The following is a 23,064-nucleotide window of genomic DNA, read 5'->3' on the forward strand; positions in this document are numbered from 1 at the left end:
ATCAAGACCTAGCTTCTTCCGATAAGAGCCTACAAGGATGATCTAAGAAAGCTCTGTCCAACAGAATTATCTATTGGAGAATAGATATTTCTATTATATCAATAATAGATATCTCAGTACCTATCGAAAATGTTCTATATCTGTACAGGTCAATAGGTAGCCACTAGACACAAGCGGCTATTGAGCATTTAAAATATGTTCAATGGCACTCAAGAACATTTTATTAAACTTTAATTATTTTAAATTTACATTTGAATTAGCCAAATATGGCTAGTATACCAGAAAACAGATTTAATAGTCATTATGTATCAATTGGCAGGTCACAACTTAATTTTGTTTGGGTTTTTGGTGACCCGTTAGGTAGGTGTGGGTGTAAATATTTTTATAGGGCATGAATATTTTTAGAATTTTATGTTTTTATCAACAGATCAAATTTAAATTATTTTTAACTTCTGGTTAAAATTGTATTGGGGGTCAGTCATTATTCATGATATGCATTATATTATAGAACTGAAAAGACCTTCAGAGGACAGGTAGTTACGCTCTATCAAGTACAATGTGTGTGACATGTTGCATAGAGGGCAAAACAGGCATATTGGGTAATGGCTCACAGCTGGACTTTTGAAGTTAGGAAGATCTGGAATAAAGTATTGGTTCTGCTATAGAGCAGTACTGGGGTCTTAGGCAAGCTATTTCACCTCTTCCTCAGTTTCATCCTTTGTAATACATGTAGGACAGTAATAGTAGCTTCTTCATTGGGTTGGTGAAATAATCAGATGAGATCAAGGATTGAAGAACCCAGAACAGTGCCCTGTCACTGAAATCATCACTGTTACTATTATATTAAAATTAATAGTACTGCATGAGGAATGTTCTAGCATACGCTCTATAATCTGACTTAGTAGAAACCATTTTATGACTCAGCATGGGAGGGAGCTATGCATGTGGTTTGGGACATATCGCTATTATCCAGAAAACGTCAGTTAGAATCTGGTCTCTACAACCTACTAATGCAGCAAGTGACATGTGTAGTCTGCGCCTCACTTCCTTATCTGAAGCATGAGAAGAATATTTACCTCTGCAAGTTGTTCAGAGGATAAAATACGTAAAAAAAAAAAGCTTTGCTCATGTAAAAGATACTGAGGAACAACTACTTCCTTCCTTCCATCTCTTGGGTCAAAGGAATTACATGCTTCAAAACTAAGTTGTCAGGATTCAGGGGTAGAATCAAGAATAGTTTCTCTGCGAGTTAAATTATGGCATTCATGAAAAATTAATGAGCTGAAGAGTAGAAATAATCTCAGACTGATAATGTCAGAGGAGCCATGCTGGTGATGGTGACGTATCTGCACATGTGAAAAATACCAAGGGCATCCATCTTTGTTGAGCATGGAATGCTGAAATATAGAAAATACAGGAGCCCACGAGATAAATTTTGATATCCTCAAGAAGGAGTAAACCAAATAAATGCCTCATCTGTTTCCTGCACCAAGGGTTTCCCTTTCACAGAGACAGATGCAAACGATCTGATGCCATTACACGTTATTATCACTCCACCTAGATGGCAAATAGGTTTCACGTTACCTGCCAAGTCCTAATGAATTGCAGTGGAGGTTCTATAAGGCTGTGACCTCAGCGGGGGATGAGTGCCATGATTGATTAGCCCTGTCTGCCATGAGTCAGGAGGAGGGCTGGGACGGGGCACCTTCAGAACTTCTGAGTGTAATCCAAATTTCATATATCTTTTCTGTACACAGAATAACCTGATATCTGAGAGTCCAGTTCTCTTAATCATTATATTTCTGGCTTGTAAATTATTCAGTTGGCATTCTAGTTCATTGACTAGTCTTTTGTGAGCTTAGCTACTCCAACTGGGCAGCAGCATCCATTCTCAGTAAATTGACAAAGTCAATTTTCTGAGTCAGTAATTTTGATAAGCAAAGCCCACACTATGGTAAATTCACAAAGGTAAATCTTATGTGACTTCTCAATAGCCAAATGGAAGGCTGGTTTTCCTGGTAAGAAAATAACTCGAACAGATACTTCCTTTAGACTTCAACAAAGACTGTTTTTATTCAGTTTCATCATTTCCAATTTTCATATTTCGTCTTAATTTTTTCTTCGTTTTCTTAATTTTTCTTAATTTTTTCTCCACAGATCTGCTCTTGCCAGTCTTAGACAATGTTTAATTCTATAGGAAAGCTCTCACCATCTCTCATTTTGAAGTTTAAAACCAGCGAGAGTACTTGGAGTAGAGACATTAGTTCTTTCTCAGTCTAGGATTTCATCAGCCTGTCAACATTAATCAGGTCCTCACCTTCCTTTTGATTCTTCCACCTTTCTTTCCCAAACCCAAATCAACTGAGTCCTAGCCCATCTGTGACAGCATCAGTCCTTTCTCATGCCCCCACACCAGCCTGATGAAACCTGTGCTTTATCATTTTACCTTTCGAACATTTGCCAACCGATTCATCATCAAGGACTCCTCTCGGTCATCATCATCATCCAGGTCCAGCATGGGCATTCCAAAGGGGTCGATGATGCTACAGCACCTGGAACCTTCATCTCTTGGATCAAAGGGGTCCACGATTATGGGCTCTGTTCCTTTTATTTCACAGCGACAGAAGGGACAGCCCTGGCCATCCGACTCCTGCACAAACAACAACAAAAAAAATGTGATTGGTCTTTGTTCAAATAAAACAGTGCTGAGGGGCCAATGTTCTTCAACTGTAAGAAGAAGTTGCAAACAAGAGGTTTTAGGGTAGGAAGTAAGAGTGAAGGAAGATCTGTCTTGAAGAAGTAATAGAGCAGAACAGAGAGCCAACAAAATATATGATAAATGTTCAGTATCTCACATTTTCAAAGAAAAACTTCTCTAAAAAAAGTTTGATTTGCCAAAGAAAAGGAGCCTAACTTTATTTTCCTGAATGTTCACTTACAATTGTAATGTATCAAAACTTGAGAGTTCTATAGAAAACTGGAAATTGAATCATTTCCCCCTTTACCAAAAGGCTCCAGTGCTAGTTAAACATTCTATAAAAAGGACATTTTGAGGACACCTGGGTGGCTCAGTCGGTTGAGCCTCTGCCTTCGGCTCAAGTCATGATCCTGAGGTCCTGGGATGGAGCCCCACATTTGGCTCCATGCTCAGTGGGAGCCTGCTTCTCCCTCTCCCTCTGCTTTCTCTCTCTCTCTCATGTAAATAAATAAAATCTTAACAAAAATACTTTAAAAAAAAGAAAGGACATTTTGAAAAAAATTCATTATAAATAAAGTAGTAGTATCAATTAAACAAGCCATTCTGGAAAAGTTCCTGTGCATATAACTATGGCTAAATATTTCCATTTAATTGCCTAGGTATTTTAAAATCTTGTTTTTATAATCAGTGGGAAAAAAATAAAGTAAATTGACATCTAGGAACCATCAACTGTCCTGAGAGCCTGTCATTCTGACACAGCTCATTTGGAATATAACACCAGGTGAAATATTAAATTTTACCCCTCATCTTGCTTCCAAACTAGATACTGCAAAAAGATTTGTGTAATGCTTTTAGGCCAGAAACTCATTTATTGGTAATTATTAAAGGTTTTGTCTACCAATTCCATTTCTCAAAACTCACAATTGGCAAGGAAATAGAACAAGACTGTTTCCTCATCCTGCACATAATGCTGCCTTCTAGAGTAGATGGTATATGATACTCACCACCATATTTGTTTCTGCATTTTACCCTAATTTTAATCGTGTTATTTAAAAAATAGTAAAAAGCATAAAATCATTTTAAGGCAGAAATGGAATGAATTAAAACCATTTTAGAGATGAGACAAGGGATGCAAAGAGAGCTAACATCTTTAAAAGAACCATTTAGTACTTAACTCAAGACTGTCCCACCCACTTGGTATGATGGGAAACTGGTTATCTGCAAGCCCTACACTGATGCTCTGACCAGCAGTGGAGTAACACTTCTGCTCTTCCCTCTCTGGACAATTGCTGGGCATCCACTCTGGCAGATCCTGTGGTCGCTGGTTATTCTTTCCCAAATATCACTCAGATGAACAAAGTGAACATCTCCTTTTGCCATACATATTGTCAAAAAAAGAAAAACAAATGTTCTTCGCACTAGTTAATGAAAAGAAAACACAACATTCCCTTTTACATCTACTGTTAGATAATTTGGGAAAGAAACTTGGGATGGTAAACTAGGTGAACTAAGGTGGTGTGGAGAAATACAGGCAGGCTGATAGAAAATCCTTTGATGTTTACTGCTACATATGTTTAAGTTGGTGGGCTTCAAGGCAACTTAAAGATTTTGTGCCATCATTTTACAGATGATAAAACTAAAACTTAATTCTTTTATATGACATTAACATTTCCTAACACGGGAGTAAACATTTAAGGAAAGCTAAACCTTTCTCCTGTCTTTTGATAACAAGAACATTAAATGCCAAGTGCATTGTCGACATAGGTTATCATCTAGATAAAATCCCCTTATCATTAAAGTCAAAAGGGATCCATATTCTGTGCCTGTGATAGCATTTCCTTACAGATCTACGTGAAATAATTTCAAAGATAGTATATCTGATATATAAGAGCAAGATGGGAAAGAGCTGATGTTCCCTGGGTGTCTTCAATGCATGAAGGATGGAAAGTAGTACTCTGGGCTCTAAGTAGACACATCATTCATTCATACATTTAAAAAAATTATAGAAAATTTCAAACATATGCAGAAGCAGAGAGAAAAGTGTAATGAATCTGTACGCACCTACCACCCAACTTTAACAATTATCAATTCCTGTCCAGTCTTGTTTCATTGATACCTTTACTTGCTCCCTCCAGCCTTGGCTTATTTTGAAGCACATCTTACCTATAGATGTTTTCATATGTTTATCTAAAAATAGAAAATCATTTAAGACCTAACTAAAGTATAATTACCGTTAACTAAAAATTAGTCCACTCGATCTAAAACATTAAAGTCAGTATTTTTTTAGCACAGTGCCTGGAATGTTTATGTCACGGTATTCAGCTATAAAAGCTTCTCTTAGAACTTCCAAGGCCAATTTGCTATCTTTTCTTGGTTAAGGATGACTTCCAGTTTATGCCATCCATTTCATGAGAGAAGGTAACTGGAAAGATGAGTTTGGAAAAGGGAAGAGGGGAAGGGCAATAATAGCATCTTGATGGCACCAAGGAAAAAACGAGGAATAGTGCATCTATAACTGAAGTTAGTTTTTCTCCATCTCTGCTATCTGAAAGTTTAATACTGTACAAATTACTGATGTATGTTAGAGTTGCGGGTTTTAGGAATTTAGATCAGAGAGTGTATTTTCTGTTTAGCTTTATCTCTGTTGAGAGTTCACATGACTCACTAAATTAATAACAACAACAAAAAATCCCCCCCAAAAGCCTGAGTTGCAATGTACACACACTTTGATTTGCAGACATGGATCCCACTGAATCTGTCTCCCTAATGGTATTTACTCAAATATGACTTTACCCATCACTGTCTCTGTAAACTGACTACTGCCATATGCAAATTAAGTTTAACCATAAATTCTCGAATGCCACTTTGGTACTCTGCTCTAGTTCTGTCAGATGGTTGATTGAATACACATGAAGAATGTCTTCAACAGACATATAACTCATCAGGATTGTGACTCAATAATTAACATAATGTTTCTGTCAACATATACTTAATGCAAGATCAAGGAACATATGTTAATAAAGAACAAAGACCAATAAATAATTCCTTTCCTAGTCCTCAACATATTCATATCCTGAGAATGTTAAGAGGAAGTACTTGGGACTCCATCCGTTCTAATTGATTCAGTAGATTTTACTTCCTCAAATAAGAAATCCTTCCAAACCAAAGATACAGAAGTTATCAGTGAATACTACAGTCATCTGAAACTAAGTTATGTAATATGCTCATGACAAAATAATTCAGACTCATATGCCAACCATTAATACTGTTAATGATACTAAACATAAACATAACTTTAGGTAACCTGAGAACAAATTAACACTTGACAGAAAAATAGAAAAAAAAAAATTCTTTAACTTCCAAAATTGTCCAGTCCCCAGTCACATGCTACGTAAAAATCCAAATAAATATCAGTATCATATCATCATCATCATCATCATCATCATCATCATCATCATCTTGCAATGGGTCAGCTTCTATATTCTTTCTGCTTAAATATTGTTCAGATGGATATTACCTCTTAAATAGCTTCTTTAATTTCTTTTAAGATACACATTATATATAGCACAATTTATTTGCTCTCAGGATGATTATTATTAAAGGTCACACTTTAAGGTTAATCACTTCATGGCTTCCCATCTATTCAATATACATGGAGAACCCTGAAAAATAACTAGGACTTCCTGAGTCTCATTTTGGAGTGTATTTTATATTTTTTACTGTGTGTGTATATATGTGCTTTCTGTATCAGTGACTTCTAATTTATATTACTTTGCTATATTTCACATAGATGTGAAGTTACCATAAATCATTTCTGTAAAGCATGGAACAATTATAAATAAGTAAATAACTGGAAAAATACACACCTATACTGAGAATAAATTGGGTCCACACTAAGCATTTTCAGAGCACAATATTTCCTACAGAAATTCAATAACTTCTTGTTAAAACAATGAATGAGGATAGTTAATAGTAACCTTAGAAAGAGATGGTTGGTTTTGGTGCTCTTTTATGAGGAGCAAGGTAAAGAAGATGTTGGCGAATCTAGATTCTTCTAGTTTTAATTTGTGAGGCCCACAAAAACAGCAAATCAGAAAAAGAGCACAGACATTCTGAATCAGGACACGTGAATTAGAATCCCACACCTACCAATTAGAGCTGTGTGACACTGCGTAAGCCATTTCATCTTATTTGTAGGGCATAATGAGGGAATGTACAGTTTAAGGGATATTTCACAGATAAAGATAAATTAATTCAAAGCTTTCAAAGTGCTTGCAAATTGTGGCATAATTACTATAAAAATAATTTCAAAAGCAAAGAAATATAATAAGATAACTGAGGAAACCTGTCTTAGCATCTGAAAATAATTCACATATCCACAAGAATTCCCATCTTATAATGAAATGAATACAATTTTAAAACCACAGAATCACCACTGTTCATAAATTAAGAATATCAGAAATAGGAGACAGCTTTGTAAGTGATACTATCAGTTACTACCATTAGGAAAAATACTAACTAAAATTTCAGGCACTATTGTAAGCACTACCCATATATTAACTAATTTAACCCTATGAGGTAGGTACCATTATTATCCCCCTTTCACCAATTAGAGAGTGGAGAGTTGACATAATTTGATGGAGGTCACGAAACTGAGCAGTAATGAGCAGGAAATTACATCCAGGAGGCCTAATGAGCCTTGTCATTCCATCACTATCCTACCACTATCCTACACTGTAACATAAGGATGTAGTGGTTCCTCTATATCAGATTCATAACCTAGGTTAAAATAAAAGTTTAAAAATAGCTGCCTAATACTGATCATTCAAAAATGAAAAAAAAGTATTTTGTTCAAATCGCAAATTTCAAAATTAAATAAACTACTATAATCAATAAATATCGTTTGCTCTAATTGAAAAGTTTCAGCTTTTAATAGGAAGATGAAAAACTTGTCCTAGTAATTAGAGTATTCCTTGGGATATATTTTTTACATAGTAAAAGCTTTTGAAATATTTGCTGCTAGAGCCCAATTTAAAATGTTAATGCATGAAGTTTATGCACTTGCATTCTAAAGATGCTTTATTTAATGGAGTCAACTTTTAAAGCACCTATGGATGGCCTCTGTTAGAGCCACCAAAAACCTTTCCCAAGTGCCAATACCTGCTACCGTCCAGGCACATCACAATACAGTCAGCCCGAATTTAACACAGTCAAGCATCTCCTCCACCAGATTTTATTTTCTCCTCTTTTTCATTCCTATTGTCATCACTGTTGTTCATGAAATAATTGTAACATTTTTGGATGATTCCGGTAGCCCCTACATTACTCCCAAAGTGAAACAGGAGCTCCCAACATTTTATTCGATCACATTTATACAAAAAGACACAATGTGTCACCAAGGACAGAAATACCAATTTATAACTATCTTAAAGGCAAATATAATCTTATTTGTAGTACTAAGGTTAAAAAATTTCACTGAGGCTAGAATGTGAAGGTTGGTTGCTTTTGAGGGAAGATACAGTAAAAGAGTATTTCTTTGTGCCTTAAATGTGATCATGTGAGCTGGTTTCTCACCTCTCTTACACATTTTTCCCCCAATGGTGCTCTCTAAATACGGACATCCATAAATCTCTTAAATCATATTTCACATTAAAATCAGAGCTCGGGACACCTGAGTGGCTCAGTTGGCTAAGCATCTGCCTCTCTTACACATTTTTCCCCCAATGGTGCTCTCTAAATACGGGACATCCATAAATCTCTTAAATCATATTTCACATTAAAATCAGAGCTCAGGACACCTGAGTGGCTCAGTTGGCTAAGCATCTGCCTTTGGCTCAGGTCATGATCCCGGGGTCCTAGGATCGAGTCCCACATCAGGCTCCCTGCTCAGCAGGAAGCCTGCTTCTCCCTCTGCCTGATGCTCCCCCTGCTTGTGCTCTTTCTCTCTCTGACAAATAAACAAATAAAATCTTTAAAAAAAAATCAGAGCCTTACTGATTTTCATCTAATGACTTTGTGAAATTTTATTTTGAACATTCCAGATATCTTTCTTTTAAATCATTTGGAAAAAGATGCAGAAGAAATAATCACAGGAAGAAATTAATTTTATTTTTGACTGAATTAGAGTCCTTGGCAGTAATTCAAAACAAGGCTGCATATCCAATTGACATATGTATATCCATTTTTATTTTGAAAAGAAGATGTGAAGAATACAGTTTAGAATTTGTGCCATTCGTAAGCTCGGAAGCCACATTCTAGATTCCTGGGGGGTGGGGGGAACACAGTATGAAAACAGTCCCTCACTTTACACCTCGTGTGGTTAAGCCTGCACCATCACGGCTGTGCAATATGCTACTACAAAAAGATGTGGAGGAGTTCTGGATGCAGAAGAAAAATGTTTTGTTAAGAAAAATGTTTTGTGGAATAGTGAAGAAGTGAAAGAAACTGCGAGTTTTATTGCCAAAGACAGAACAGGAATGCCACACCCAGAGTGATACTGCTTCAAAGAATGTCTCCAGAGAGGTGATTATTCAACTTATTTCGTATTCTGCGCAAACTCTGGCTTGCTTATTCAATTTATTAAATAACACAGATGTTTCAGAAGGAGAAAAAAGTATCTGACACCTCTTGAGAGGCATGACTAATGGGCCATTATGACAGAAATGAAAGGGTAACCACTTGCTGAACAGCTGACACGGCTACTATGCATTTCTTAGGGTTTCCGTTAATTACATAAAATTTCAGTTTCCAATGAATTCAATTAAACCAGAGTAGGGCAACAAGTGGAAGGAAAAGTTGGTGAAGAATGACTTGCTAAAAATGCACACTGGCTGAACACATAATGTTTTATGGTCAGGGTTTAATATTTCTTTCCTCCTGGACTCTGACTGATTTATCAGAGCTTCTTGGCAGACGTGCAACCTTTAAAATCCTTTTCCAATCAGCATGCCCAACCAAAGTAGTAGAAAGTAACAAAAGATGTCTCGAATCCATAATTAAATTTGAAGGATAACAGGATGTTCATTTTAAGTAATGATTATTAATACATGCCCCTTTATAAAACTTTCAGATTTAATTTTAACTTCTGGAGGGTCAGGCCTGGGTCTTAATGGTGTTCTTCCTAGCTCAGAGATTAGTACAGAACCTGGGACACAGCAGCTGCCCAGGAATGTTTCCTAAATATATGGATAAGTAAATGGATTTGAGACGTTGTAGAATGATGGATAAAACAATCCATGTCTGCTCCCACCAAGTAAAGTAACAAATGATCCCTATGCCTAATTAAGTTTGAAAACCTTTTCTCTATAAAAAAAATAAACAAGCATATAAAGCAAAAACAATGGTTTTAAAGTCAGAAAATACGGACCCTAGCTCTGTGCCAGTTTGAATAAAGAGAACATTGAAAAAGAGAGACATATTGCTATGTGGCGTCATATCCAGACTTCAGAGTCATACAACGTTTCCCACTGCATCTACAAGTTTAGATACAATCTTTGACAATATCCTGCAGAACTATGGAAATGTTCAATAATTGTTCTTTTACTTCTCATATTCACCATGGATTAGGTGAAGTCCTGTGAGCAGCTTATCAAGGCCATGATGTGAGGCTTTTAGCATATCTATGGTTTGTCAACTGCATTTTAACTGGATTAACTTTATAAGAATTTTACTTTTATTAAGTAACAAGGGCATTTTGCAATAACATGCTTAAATGATTGTCAAACACTGCTATTCATATTATATGAAAACAGCCAAAACGGATCTGTTGGTTGGCAGGAAGCACCACTTTGTGAAATCTGTATGTAAAGGTAGAAATATTCATGTTATCCCAAAGTGGAAATGTTCAAAAGCTGATGCTTCCTTTAACGACTAAGATCCGAGTGAATTAGAAAGACTATGGAATATCACTTTGGAATTCGCAAACCTTGGCCTAAGAACAGTTTTCTTCAGGGTAGAGAAAACTTGAACCAGGGATCACCATGCAATGCTTATTGGTGTAAAAAAGTAATAAAGAGAAACTCAGTTTTACTGCCTCTAGCTTACTGCCAGTATTATTGCAAGCGATAAAAGTAAAATAATGTGGCTCAAAAATAAGTGGACAAAATCAAAATGTGAAAAGTTGAACGGAATCATCCAGCAGCTACTGAATGGAACAAATGGATCTTAGGTTTAAAATTCTTAGAATTTATTCTCAGATCTTGAGCATAATAAAACGTCTTTGAAAAAAATCATAGGTACTTTTTTTTTTTAAATCACAGGTACATTTTAAAAGAAAAATGAAGAGAACTAAAACATCTGATCTACAATATCAACAATTTATCTAATTTATCTATTTAGCATCTTTTTAATGTAATCTTGAGTCTTCTTGTCTTTACACTATCTAGCATACAGTCCATAAATATTTACTGAGTACCTACCACTGTGGAGGCAGGTGGAATGCTAGAAGAGAGGGATTCCAAACTAGGTTCTTGAACAGAAACAGGTAAATATGTATGTTTACAATACAAATACAATGAGGTAAGAGTTTACAGGGACATATACAAGATGTATCAGAAGAATATTTATTAATTGCAACCTGTCTTGTGTGGGAGGAATTAAAAAATAATGCTGAAATAATGCTTTTGAACATTTTTCATTAACCTATATGCAAAATTCTTCGATCAGATTAAAATAATAACATTATTTGCTAGTAGCAGAAGTGTGATTTGTATTTCAACCTTCTGAATATTTTTGCATTTGTCATTTTTTGCTTACTCCTTCACTTAGTAAACCACTACTTTATAATGACCTTCTCCTGAAATTTTACTCAAAGACTAAGTTTTCAGTGCTTGGTAATTTATGCACTTCCTCAATTTCTAAAAGTAAAACTGAGAAGTACTTCAGAGTAATAAGGAAAAAAAAAGCGAAGGTTAACAATTTACAAATGTGATTGGGCACGTCTTTACATAAGGCCATTAGACCAATACGAAAAATCATGAAGTGAATCAGGGAACTGATCAGCCACGGTCAAGAGGAACTGTACTATTTGGAGAATGCACAGTAATATGCAGAAAAGTTGTGGTGATGTAAGGGACAAAGGATTAACAATACAGCCCTGGCAACAGGGAAACACTCCTGGTCTTTGGCACATAACGTACCTATTTACTGCAAAGAGTTCACGAACTTGCTAAATAAAATGTGTAGTATTGTCCGTGAAATTTTAGAACATAAATTTCTTTTAAGAAGTATACAAAAAGTAAAATAAATAAAATCTGCTTGTTTTATATTCAGTCATACTCTTTTACTTACTCTGGGCTGTAAGGTAAACAGCCATTCTGTACGATGCTTTAAACAATAATCTTTAGTAATCAAAGGTTTCGCCAAACTAATGGGAGCTTCTGACTTTTAACCCACTTAATTTCCAAATACTAGGTAGGTATCAAGTTAAAGATGCCAAGTCTGCCATATGTACATATGTGTATGTTCCCAGACTGAGGCCCCAAGAGTAGAGGCCAAAGACATAGGCCATGTGTGGGGCCAAAGAGTACTGGGAGTTTGTATCAGCCTAAACTTCTGGTGTCTTTAGGGAGAAATACAAAGTTTTTAGCTTCTCCGTACCTATGAGAACCATACCACCACCCAGAAGTCATAAGTCAATCCAAAGGGGTGACAAACACAATTGGCCTCTATCTATCCCGAGATACTGAATGGGTATCAGGTAAGGCAAATCGTCATAACAGTCCCATCTGCCAGTCGGGCACTGAGTCAGTATCTCTGCAGTAGTTTCTACTGATTGATGTGAAATACACGTGCAAACATAGTTCTCTCTTCTACCAGAGTAACTTAGTGAAAGTCATTTATAAAAAGACATTATTAAGTGTGCAGAACAATTAACATAACTTACATAGCAATCAAGTGCCTATACAGTGAGAATAAGTTTGCTGATGCCACACCGAGCATCCCTCTCCCTCCAAGTTCTCCCTTTACTGCACAAAATTCACCACCATCATGAAGGGTTTATAAAGGGAAATTAGGGCATGGATATCAAGGAAAACCTAAAGTAAAATATAAACCAAATGCATACTGAAAAAGAGAAGTGTAGGGATATTGAACAATTTTTACTGAGGTAGGGAAGATATCTGGGAGTTCAGAAATGATGCTGAAAACACAAATCAGGGGCGCCTGGGTGCCTCAGTAGGTTGAGCGTCCAACTCTTAATTTCAGCTCAGGTTATGATCTCAGAGTCCTGGGATCAAGCCCCTCAACGGGCTCTGAGCTCAGCTGGGAGTCTGCTTCAAGTCTCTCTCCCTCTCCCTTAACACCTCCCCCTGCTCACATGCTCGCTCGCTTTCTTTCTTTCTCTCTCAAATAATAAATATTTTTTTAAAAAAAGAAAGAAAAGAAAACAAAAGTCAACTGTAATTCATTTCTTCATTCTTCCTCTTTTTCCTCATTTCTCAAATCTCCCCAAAGGAAGAAGTAGGTCTTTTTTATAAGATCGTGAAAATGTGAAAATCATTATATTTTATTACTAAGTAATGAGCTCAACAGCACCAGTGCTCCTGAGTCTGCATTCTCCCTGCCTGACGCTCTAAGGCTTTCCTTCCTCAAGCAACGCAGAGGTTCTGGGTTGGACAGAAGATCAAGGACCGAGACAGCTCAGGAATGGGGTAAGGATGTCAATTATATACTCAACAGCAAATTTTTTAAAAAGGTTTGAAAATTTAATTCTTTGCTTTCTAAACCCCATCAATAATATTGACTTCAATAGTGACTGTGTTAAACAGCAGTTAAAAAAATGACTTGATCAAAATATTCTGTGAATCCTTTCAAATACTCAAAACTGGAAATTTGTCCAAAGACCCATTTTCAAGCCCCCAACCTCTATTACAGATAAAGAAATATAAGAAAACCCTTGGGGAAACCAGTTATTCTCTAGGTCTTAGTCTAAAACATTAAATCAATTCATATTTATCGAGGTACAACTACTTATGACTAAATCTTAAAATTAAATTATACATGCAAAAGAAACAATATAAAAAACAGCAAGAAAAATGAAATTATATAAAACAGAAAATCAAACACATGAGGTTTTTTTTAAACTACTCCTCAAAGAAAGCACTTAACAGACCATTTCCTGAATCATTAAGATGAAAAAAACTGCAAGGAGAAACAGTAACAGGGGATATAAACCTGGATCATACCTGCCATGCTGTGAGGCAAGAGGTGCACATCAAATGCCCACAAGGCTCAATCTTGACGTCTTTGTCGTTCTCAGCACAAATTTTACACAGCTGAAAAGTGGAGCCCATTTCACAATATAATTCATATTGTTCCTGGAATTTGGGGGGGAAAAAAAAGGCAGTGTTAATGTATTTCTAACATGAACTCTTAATATTGAATTTTTTCAAATACAATGACTTACAGTAAATTCCTCACACTTGATCCTGTCAGGAATATGTTGCCACTTAAGACATGTTTTAAATTGTTAATCACAATTTGGACATTTGAGCTTTTATCTGCAATTGTATAAACTTTTTTAATACTTTGGATTATTTAATGTTTTATACTGTTCCTTTAGGAAGGGACTTGCTTCAATGGTGACTCAAAAGACAAAACTTATCGTTTTAAAAGAAAATATAAATAACTTTAGTTTCTTTGTAAGTGCCACATATTCATCTAATTTTACCGTAAAATTGCAAACACACATACATACTTATACACACACACACATATATATGACTCTGACTGAACACTCAATTTTATTTTTTAAATACCTTTAGAAATTCCAGAACAGAAGAAAGGCAGAATTTGCCAAGCTCTTCCTGCATGCTACGGACTGTGGTCCACATTTATTATGTCATATCATCTCCAAAGCATAGTAAGACATATTGAATTAAAAAAAATACCTGAGGCTCAATAAGTTTAAATTGTTTTCCTCAAATTCTATATTAAATCTCTAAATTGCATACTCTTTTCCCAATACAGCACTGTCAGGAAAACTAATCACTTCAGCAACCAAAAATTGTTTTATTAAACATCTATTCTCTTGATATACTAGTTTTGAACATTTTAACATAGTAAAATTCTTGGTGTCCAAATACTGAAAAGATCTAGGTCACAAAGAAGATATAAATATATCAGTACGTGTAAAGAAAATATGAAAAAAAGTTAATTAATAGGGATACAAAGAAAAGGAATTATGGAAATAAAAATTCATTTAAATAAGGCAATGTTTCAGTTAATAAGTGTCTATTAGGTACCTGGCCCTGGGCAGGATAAATAAATGACAATATTTAACTGCTAGTCTACTAAAAGATCTTATAATCTTGGTGAGAAAAAAAAATACATATATTTATATACACATATATACACAAAGATACACATGCACATACACACATTCATATACAAATTGTGTCTACCATGAAGTATGTATGTGTGACTGTTTAATTTTTAAAGAAATTAAGAAAAAAGATGAGAATGGATCAAGATGAAAAATAAAGAAATCTAAAGCAATTAAAAATATATTGTAAGTCACTGAAGTCTTTAAAATAATAGCTAAGTATTTATATTGTTATGACATCCAAAGGACCGGTTTGCAATTATTAAAAAATTATAGTGAGCTAAAGGCACGGATGCAAAACTCAATGGAACCGAATGGGTAAGTTATTCAAATATTTATGATAATTTAATGGCATGATATTACTCCTGATTATGTATTTTTAAACCATGGCTTTATAAAGGGGAACTTTCTTTTGTGAGTATCCTTTTACATGTATTAGAACATAAGGAATCACTACATAATTAAAATAATGTCACTTATATTTTATACTGTAAAAACTGTCCATCAACTGTACATATGTCAACAAATATGTTTCACATAATAATACCAAGACCACTGGGACTAAATCTGGAGAATTTGAAATAAAATAAAATTATCTATTGTCTTCCCCCAAATCTACATTTTCTGGGTTTTATTTGATTTTTATTATTTATTATACAAAGCACAAAAACATAAAAATTATAAAATATTTTAAAACTAGACTATATGCAAAACAAAATACTCAGGTTCTCCCTTTCATCTTCTTCCTAATTCCCCAAACCTTCTTACCTCCTCAGTTAAGTACTGTTACCAGTCTGGTATTTTTAATTGTTATTTTTAAAAATGGTAATTTCTTTCTTTCTCTTTCCAGAAACTGAACTAACATAATGTAACTTTACAAAATGAAATGTTACATAATTGAGCTTCTTAGTAATGGAACTTTTTTACATAATAAAGATGCCGAAGTTCCCATGTGAATATGTGGAGCTACCTTCCTCCTCTTAATGACTTTACAGTATAATGCAGTATGAATATACTATGGTTTACTTAACCTATGATTAAATAGTTTATAATTTTTCATTTTAGGAAAAATGCTGAAGTGAATACCCCAATGTACAGATCTTTCTTTGTATATGTGAGTGATATATACAGAATCCAGAGTCAAAAATGTTTTTATTTAGATTTTGATAATTACTATTACCCTCAAGAAAGGCTTACCAAGTTACACTCCCATGCAGTCTATGAGGTTGCCAACAATAGATTTATAAGAATATAATTATTATCTTCAATACGCTTCAAGTACCCATTTGACTCTAAAAGCTAATGCATATTATTATTCTAATCTTCTTTGGCGTTTTCTAAATCTATGGCTCTCTCTTCGTATCTATTTACTTACCTATGAATTTATCTATCTATCTGCATAAATGCCAATATTGTATTGGAAGCAAGAATATTAACAGAAGAAATTTTTATTCAAAAAATGGAGACAGTATTTTTTTCAAACACTCTTAGAATTCCTTAAAGTATCTTCTGCATGAAATACCTATACATCCTTTTAGCTACAGTATAAGAGGATGCTTTTTATTTCAAAAGCATTAGATACTTAACAATTATAAATGGGTTACCAGAAATTGTCCTTACCTGTGTAACTTTTATATGATCATGGGGTGTGGGTTCACATAATCCAGTTAAATCAGGATTATAACTCCTCCCATCAGGATAAAGATAGCTGTATTATAAACATAAACTTTATTACCATAAATATACGTTTTTTAATTGCATTTAAGATTATTTAATCTGATTCTTCTATATTCAAACCCACATGTTGAAATTTCCTTTTTATGTAACTTATATCAAGAACCTTTGCTATCACTGTTTCCATAATATTACAAGTTACTTTCAGGACATTTAAAATTTAGAAATCATTTTCATATAAGAAGTACATAATGAATATGGACTCAGCTACTAAGCAACTATTTCCAATTAAATATCTTTACTATAGGTCCTTTAGGTAAGTTAAACATTTATTTTTCTGGTCATTCATGGTCTATTCCAAAACACTTTGAATGTACACCAATTTGCAATGATCGTGTCTCCCATGTGAAGCACAGTTAATGTTACCTGCATCATTTTACACCATGCTTAATAACACGAGAGGAAAACGGAATTAAAGCCCACAAGTTTCCTGTAAAAGTTATGCAAACATCTCCATGGTTCCTGTTTCTCCAGTTTCCCATCCTCTGTCTTTCCATCTCACCTTCCAGTCACCCCACACACACTAGTCTACACACACGCTGACACACACGTACACGCACGATTAAAGAAATTAGAAAATGTTACAATTATATGCTTCATTTACTTCAAATCAAACTACAAACACAATCATTTATAAATATGAGGTTCCACTGTTACAGAGAATTAAAATAAGAACTAAAGTTACAGCAATAAGGCCATCTTGTTAGAAGCTTTTATTCATTCAGACACTCCTTTAAAAATGAAGTTTATTGTGTTAGGAAATACCTATTTTAGATTTTTAAAAATGGTAATATTACTGTTGGATTATGTTGACTGATTAAGATATATAGTTAGTTTTGTTTGGTAGTTCTCTGTTCTATGGCTTGAAGGAAAAATTCAGAATATACTACTACTGTGATCAATATTTTTAGGGGCAAAACTATACTAAAACTGTTCTGTGAAGTAACAAAAAATATTTATTCTTAAATAGTCCAAAATATGTTCATAAGTGTTAAAATTTACTAGTAAAACTAGAAAAAAAATGAACTTAGAGGACAGACGATTCTCATAGGATAAGGAACAAATCAGTAGATCAGTGAAATTTTTTTTTTTTTTTTTACAATTTAGGAAAGAGAGCTGACTACATCTGAAATGACAAATTTAGAGTGTTTTCGCAGGGGTGGGTTAAAGTTCTACAAATATTAAATGAAGAGTGCTAAGTGAGAGTTGGTAAGTAGCTTTCTTTTTATACCCTAAATAATGGCCAGTTTTAAAATTATTATATAACATTTTGCTCATCACACTTAAAAAACATGTAGAAATTCTATGAAGAATTCAAACCTGAAAGATTATAAAAATGACAATAAGGTTGCTACAGGAAAGGTTGAAGGGTCTATCTAATGTATAAGGGGCAATTCGTTATCACTATCCTCAGTAAACAAGGGTGCTACTGATGAGACCCTCCTCAATGGTAGGAAAGGAATAAACAATCTCGGTTGGCTGGTTATGGAAGTAAATTACCTATGTCATACTAAATTGAGTTAATTAAGGAAAGGACAGCTGACCCTGATGATAGCTGGACCAGATAATATCCTGTGTTTTACTGAACTTAGGGGAAAAAAAAACCGTCTAATAATATCTATTTTAATATAATCTAAAAATCTGATCTAGTTTTAAATAATAAAATGTTAATATGACCTATTTTAATGTACTCTTTCACTACAGTTCAAATTCAACTAATTAAATGCCTCTGAAGGGGTGTTTGTATGTGTGTGTGTGTGTGTGTGTGTGTGTGTGTGTAAATATTAACATCTGATTTGCATAGGAGTTCAGAGGCTACACTACTGATTACAATATTATAATTTGTTTTTTTTATTGGCTTTTAAAAAATAGATGGAAGGCATTATGAACAATATAAATAAGCTGTATCAAAATTACTACATGTACAGATTTGCTCGCTCATAACCTCTATTTATAAAGTAAAACTTTACAGCACACTTTCTTAAAAACAAAATCCTGTAATCACAGTGAATCAAAAGCTACACATATGAATCTCAGATGCATTACAAGTAAGTTATAAATAACTGAGGATAGCAAATTTATATTAAGTTAAAAAAACAGAAATACAAACTTATTACCAGTTTGCCATACAATTCTTACGTAATTATTTCTTGAAAGTTCATAATTTATTAAAAAAAGCAAATTTATATTAAGTTAAAAACACAGAAATACAAACTTGTTACCAGTTTGCCATACAATTCTTACGTAATTATTTCTTGAAAGCTCATAATTTATAAAAAAAAAGTTTTTCTTCATATATAATCCTAGCACTTTTTTTTTTTTCTTTTTTGCAATTATTTTAGAAAAGGTGTAACTTAAATTATTTTCTCTTTGCTAACTCTTGTGGGCTTTTTCCTGCTAGGTTTCTATCACAATCTGTGCTGTTAGCAAATAAGGGAACATCCGTCCCTGAGTTACTCAGTAAGGGCAAAGGGCAAGAAAAGTGAGCATGATGATACAACAATAGAACAGAACAACACAAAAAAGAGAACAAAAAGATGAAGGGAATGGCACATGACTAAAACGAATGAGAGATATTTACTAGGAAGGCCCCTATCAGATTGTCTAAACTTTGTGGAGAAAAAAAGTCATTCTTACTCTAAAAGACAAAGGAGAACATACTTATTTTTAAATTTTAAAAAAGAATAGCTTAAGTTAAACTGAATTCAGCTCTTAACATATAATTCTGGAATAGGGATTGAATATCAGTGTGACCAAAAGAAGAAAGACACAAAGAGAAAAAGCGGGGAAGGGGTAAGAAAAGGGTAAGAAGAAGAAAGAGAAAATCTGGTACTACCGGTCAAACAAAAAGGAAAACTAGCAACGTGAGGGTTACACGAAGCAAGAGAAGTTGGTTATTTTAAAGAATTATCTTTTTAATAAGTTTTTCCATCTATTTTAAACTCCTTTTAAGTGCTTTTTTTTTTTTTCCTGTGAAAAATACAAACTCATGTTCTAATCTGATGCTGGAATTTACTGGCTGTCATATACAGTTTAAATCAAACCAGTTACCTGAAAATGACTATTTTAAGAGATGAACGATAAGAACTAAGGAGCACTCCATTCCTCAGTCTTGAAATAGACCAGATCATCAGCCTCACTATCTCTTCTCTCCATCATAAAGCAGTGTCTGTCTTTCAAACTGGTGAATAATAAGCCCCCTGACTCCCATTTCTCATACTCACAATCCTTCCCTGCTGCCGTCAATCAGGGCTTGAAATAAGGGCTTGTTATGAGGGATGGTCTGTAGGATATTGCCGTCCCCTGTCACATAGCCGATGGCCCACTGTCCCAATCTGGTGCAGCTTAACCGGAAAATGTAGCTGTAAAGTGTGAGAAAATGATGTTTAGTCACAAAGTGTATGCTAACTACTAAACAATCTGTTAGACTTTTTTAAAGTCAAAGAATAAACGGAATCATTTACAATATCTGAAATAAGGTTCTTTCTTCTTATTTTAACACCATTGTCCTTCTCTGTTCATTGATCTGTAAAAGCAGCACTGACAGTAATCCCACTTAAACACCTCCAGGGCTATAGGACAAAAGAACTGAAGTTGATCTACTTCAATATCAAAGGATCTACTGCCATCCCCATCAGTGGGTGCTCAGTATGAAACAGTTAGGACAGAAATCGTTTTTGGAAAGCAAAGTCAAAATTTAATTTGTTCACTTCAGAGAGCAATTGAGTCAGTTTCTACTATGGAATTCAATATATCACTTTGTAATTTTAAAATTATGCATTTTAAGTTAATGACTTGTTTAAAAATAATATATTTTTCTTTGGAGCGTTCCAGCCATTCATCTTTAAATGAAAGATCAAAAGAGCTGAACTATATTAATGAGAAGACAAACTAGATTAAGCACATGGCTGCCACCCAACCCTGTCCAGTTCAATGTCTTATAATAGGAAATTAAAATAGTTCAAAAATATAAATCAAATTAATGAAAATGACAAGGAGACACTGACTTGGTTTTAAATTCACTGTTATTTATTAATATAGCTATCTGCTTGTTTCATTTTAGATCACTTATCTTTATTTAAGTGTATTGCACTCAATCTTGCCATCATGATAACCGTATCTGGATTGTATAACCCCTTAAACAGCTCAAAAGTAGGTCAACAATCTGTTGGCTATATTTGAGTACCCTGATTGCTCTACATACGTGACAGAAATTGATATATCCTAATGTACATTAGTTACTTATGAACCAAGTACTATAAAAATAACTTTGCAGAATAAATTAACATACATAATGGCTATACAGTTATTCAATTTAATTAACTTGTGTATTTAGTACTGCAAGGTGATTTCGTCTTTGAAGAAAATTGGGTTCTTAAAGAAAGGAAGAAGTTGTGATTTTTAAACAGTAAGAACTTCATACTTGTTTTAGAACCTTTGGAAAGGACTCTTCAAGAAAGTCCTAAAATGTATTCTCCTAGAGAGCCTGAAAATAGGCTATCAACCTGCCAATAAATGGAACCCTAAATCAGAATCATAGACAAAATAATTCCACACAGAAGTCTAGCTGTCAACTGGATCCGCCCAAAAAGCAAAACCTGAGAGATTCAAATGTCCTTGCAACAGGTCCTACTATTTTCTGTACCAGGAAGCCAAAGAGAAGAAATGCTTTCCAAGAGGAAGAAACTATTCTGCAAAACAAGTATTTACCAAAATCATTTGATTTGTTCACCGAGTTTTCCTAAACTTTATGTTTTAAATACCACATCACACTTTAAACATAACAATTTACCACAGACTGATCATTTCATCTTTGCCAAAAACTCAGTAGAATAAACTGTTACAGGGCAAATTGGGAAGAAAAGGAAGAAAGACATCCTTTTGGAGGGCACTGTCCTTTTATTAAAAGAACTAGTCCAAAAGTGATGCAGCCTGCCTTTTGCTCCCAACAGTGTTCTCTCCCAACATTATTTATCTCCAGAATCTTGAACAAGAGAACACAAAAGGGACTCAGTTTCTTAATTTTGCAAATAACTTCGGTGTTAAATTTGTAGGATTGTGTAATTCCAAACATAGCACATCTTTCAAATCATACTCCAAGAACAAGAAGATACTTTGATGCCAATCTACAGAGTAGAAGTTATGGAAAAATCTGGTATGAGAGATCCCTGACCAAAACAGAATGACTCATGTAAGCCACTGTCAGCATCTCAATGAGAACCAACTCTCCTTAATCTAAACAGAAGACTTCAACAGGAGCCAAACTGTTCTCTGTACCCACTACCTTCTTTTTATATACCACATAAATTCGTAAAAATAAAAAAAGATGGAAATTTTCATTGTGGCAGAGAAAAAGGAATCGACAGTATTGGCTTATACTAGAAACTACTTTGTTAAAGGACAAACACCATTTGCACTACAAATCAGATAAAAATGGCATTAGAAGAAAAATGGAACCTTAAAAAAACAACCAAATTCATTCCTGCAATGAAATGACTCCTGTTGAGTGATACAATGAAATCAGTGTACTCATGGATGTTGGGAAGGCATCTCCTATTAAAATGTCACTGTATGAGGAGGACAGGTATCCCTGTCACTGCTGTCATACCCAGCACACTGCTTGCCACAGCACAAACGCCTACTATGTAATGCATTTCTAAATGGCACATGGGGAAAATGTATGAATGAGGGAAGAGATTTTCTGATCCCAGATTTGTCATTAATAAGGTATGATTTCTCAGCCAAAGTCACAGGGTTGACCAAACAGCCAACCTCTGAGTTTCACCTAGTTTTATCATCTGGAAAATAAAACATAAATTCTGAAGCTACAAAGAATGACACGGTATTATGGAAGAAATTCTTAAGGACATGAAATTGGTTGGATTGTAACAATGGGCTTACATATGTTTATATACTTATATGTGTTCAACATGTACATACATGTACACTTATATGTACTTATATTTGTTTATATTATACGTTATTATAAGTGTTTACCATAGAACCAAATTGAACATCTTGAAAAATACCCTAAAATAATGAACATGAAACTGATTTATTTTGTCTTTAGCACAATATTCAAGTATTCAAATATACACATACAATTTTATATACAAACACAGGTGTCATGAAAGAGACAATGCTAATACCCTCCTTTAGTTTGAAAATCAGAGCTCTGAGACTTAATGAATTTCCAAGTTTATCAAATTACATGGTACCATATCCTCTTTCACTTCATGAATACAGAGTTTCAGTACAAGTACAATGAATGGATTAAAAGGATTCAATTAAAAAGTACCATTGTGGTCTA

The 23,064-nt window shown here is 34.3% G+C and overlaps 1 protein-coding gene across 4 annotated transcripts in view; it reads right to left on the reverse strand.

The window, feature by feature from the left end:
* Nucleotides 1-23,064, reverse strand: part of CBLB (Cbl proto-oncogene B) — a 219,748-nt gene that overhangs the window by 78,827 nt on the left and 117,857 nt on the right. For all 4 annotated transcript variants that reach the window (XR_004299783.1, XM_032406461.1, XM_032406460.1 and 1 more), the window contains exons 7-10: nt 19,979-20,116; nt 16,641-16,728; nt 13,882-14,013; nt 2,447-2,650 (exon numbers count right to left, since the gene is read on the reverse strand). Coding sequence is in view for 3 of the 4 variants with exons in the window: in XM_032406461.1 (XP_032262352.1) it covers nt 2,447-2,650; nt 13,882-14,013; nt 16,641-16,728; nt 19,979-20,116 (562 nt within the window). In the remaining variant the exon portion in view is untranslated. The remainder of the gene's footprint in view (nt 1-2,446; nt 2,651-13,881; nt 14,014-16,640; nt 16,729-19,978; nt 20,117-23,064) is intronic.

Source organism: Phoca vitulina, unplaced genomic scaffold, assembly GCF_004348235.1.
Source record: "Phoca vitulina isolate PV1807 unplaced genomic scaffold, GSC_HSeal_1.0 scaffold8, whole genome shotgun sequence".
Classification (NCBI taxonomy): Eukaryota; Metazoa; Chordata; class Mammalia; order Carnivora; family Phocidae; genus Phoca; species Phoca vitulina.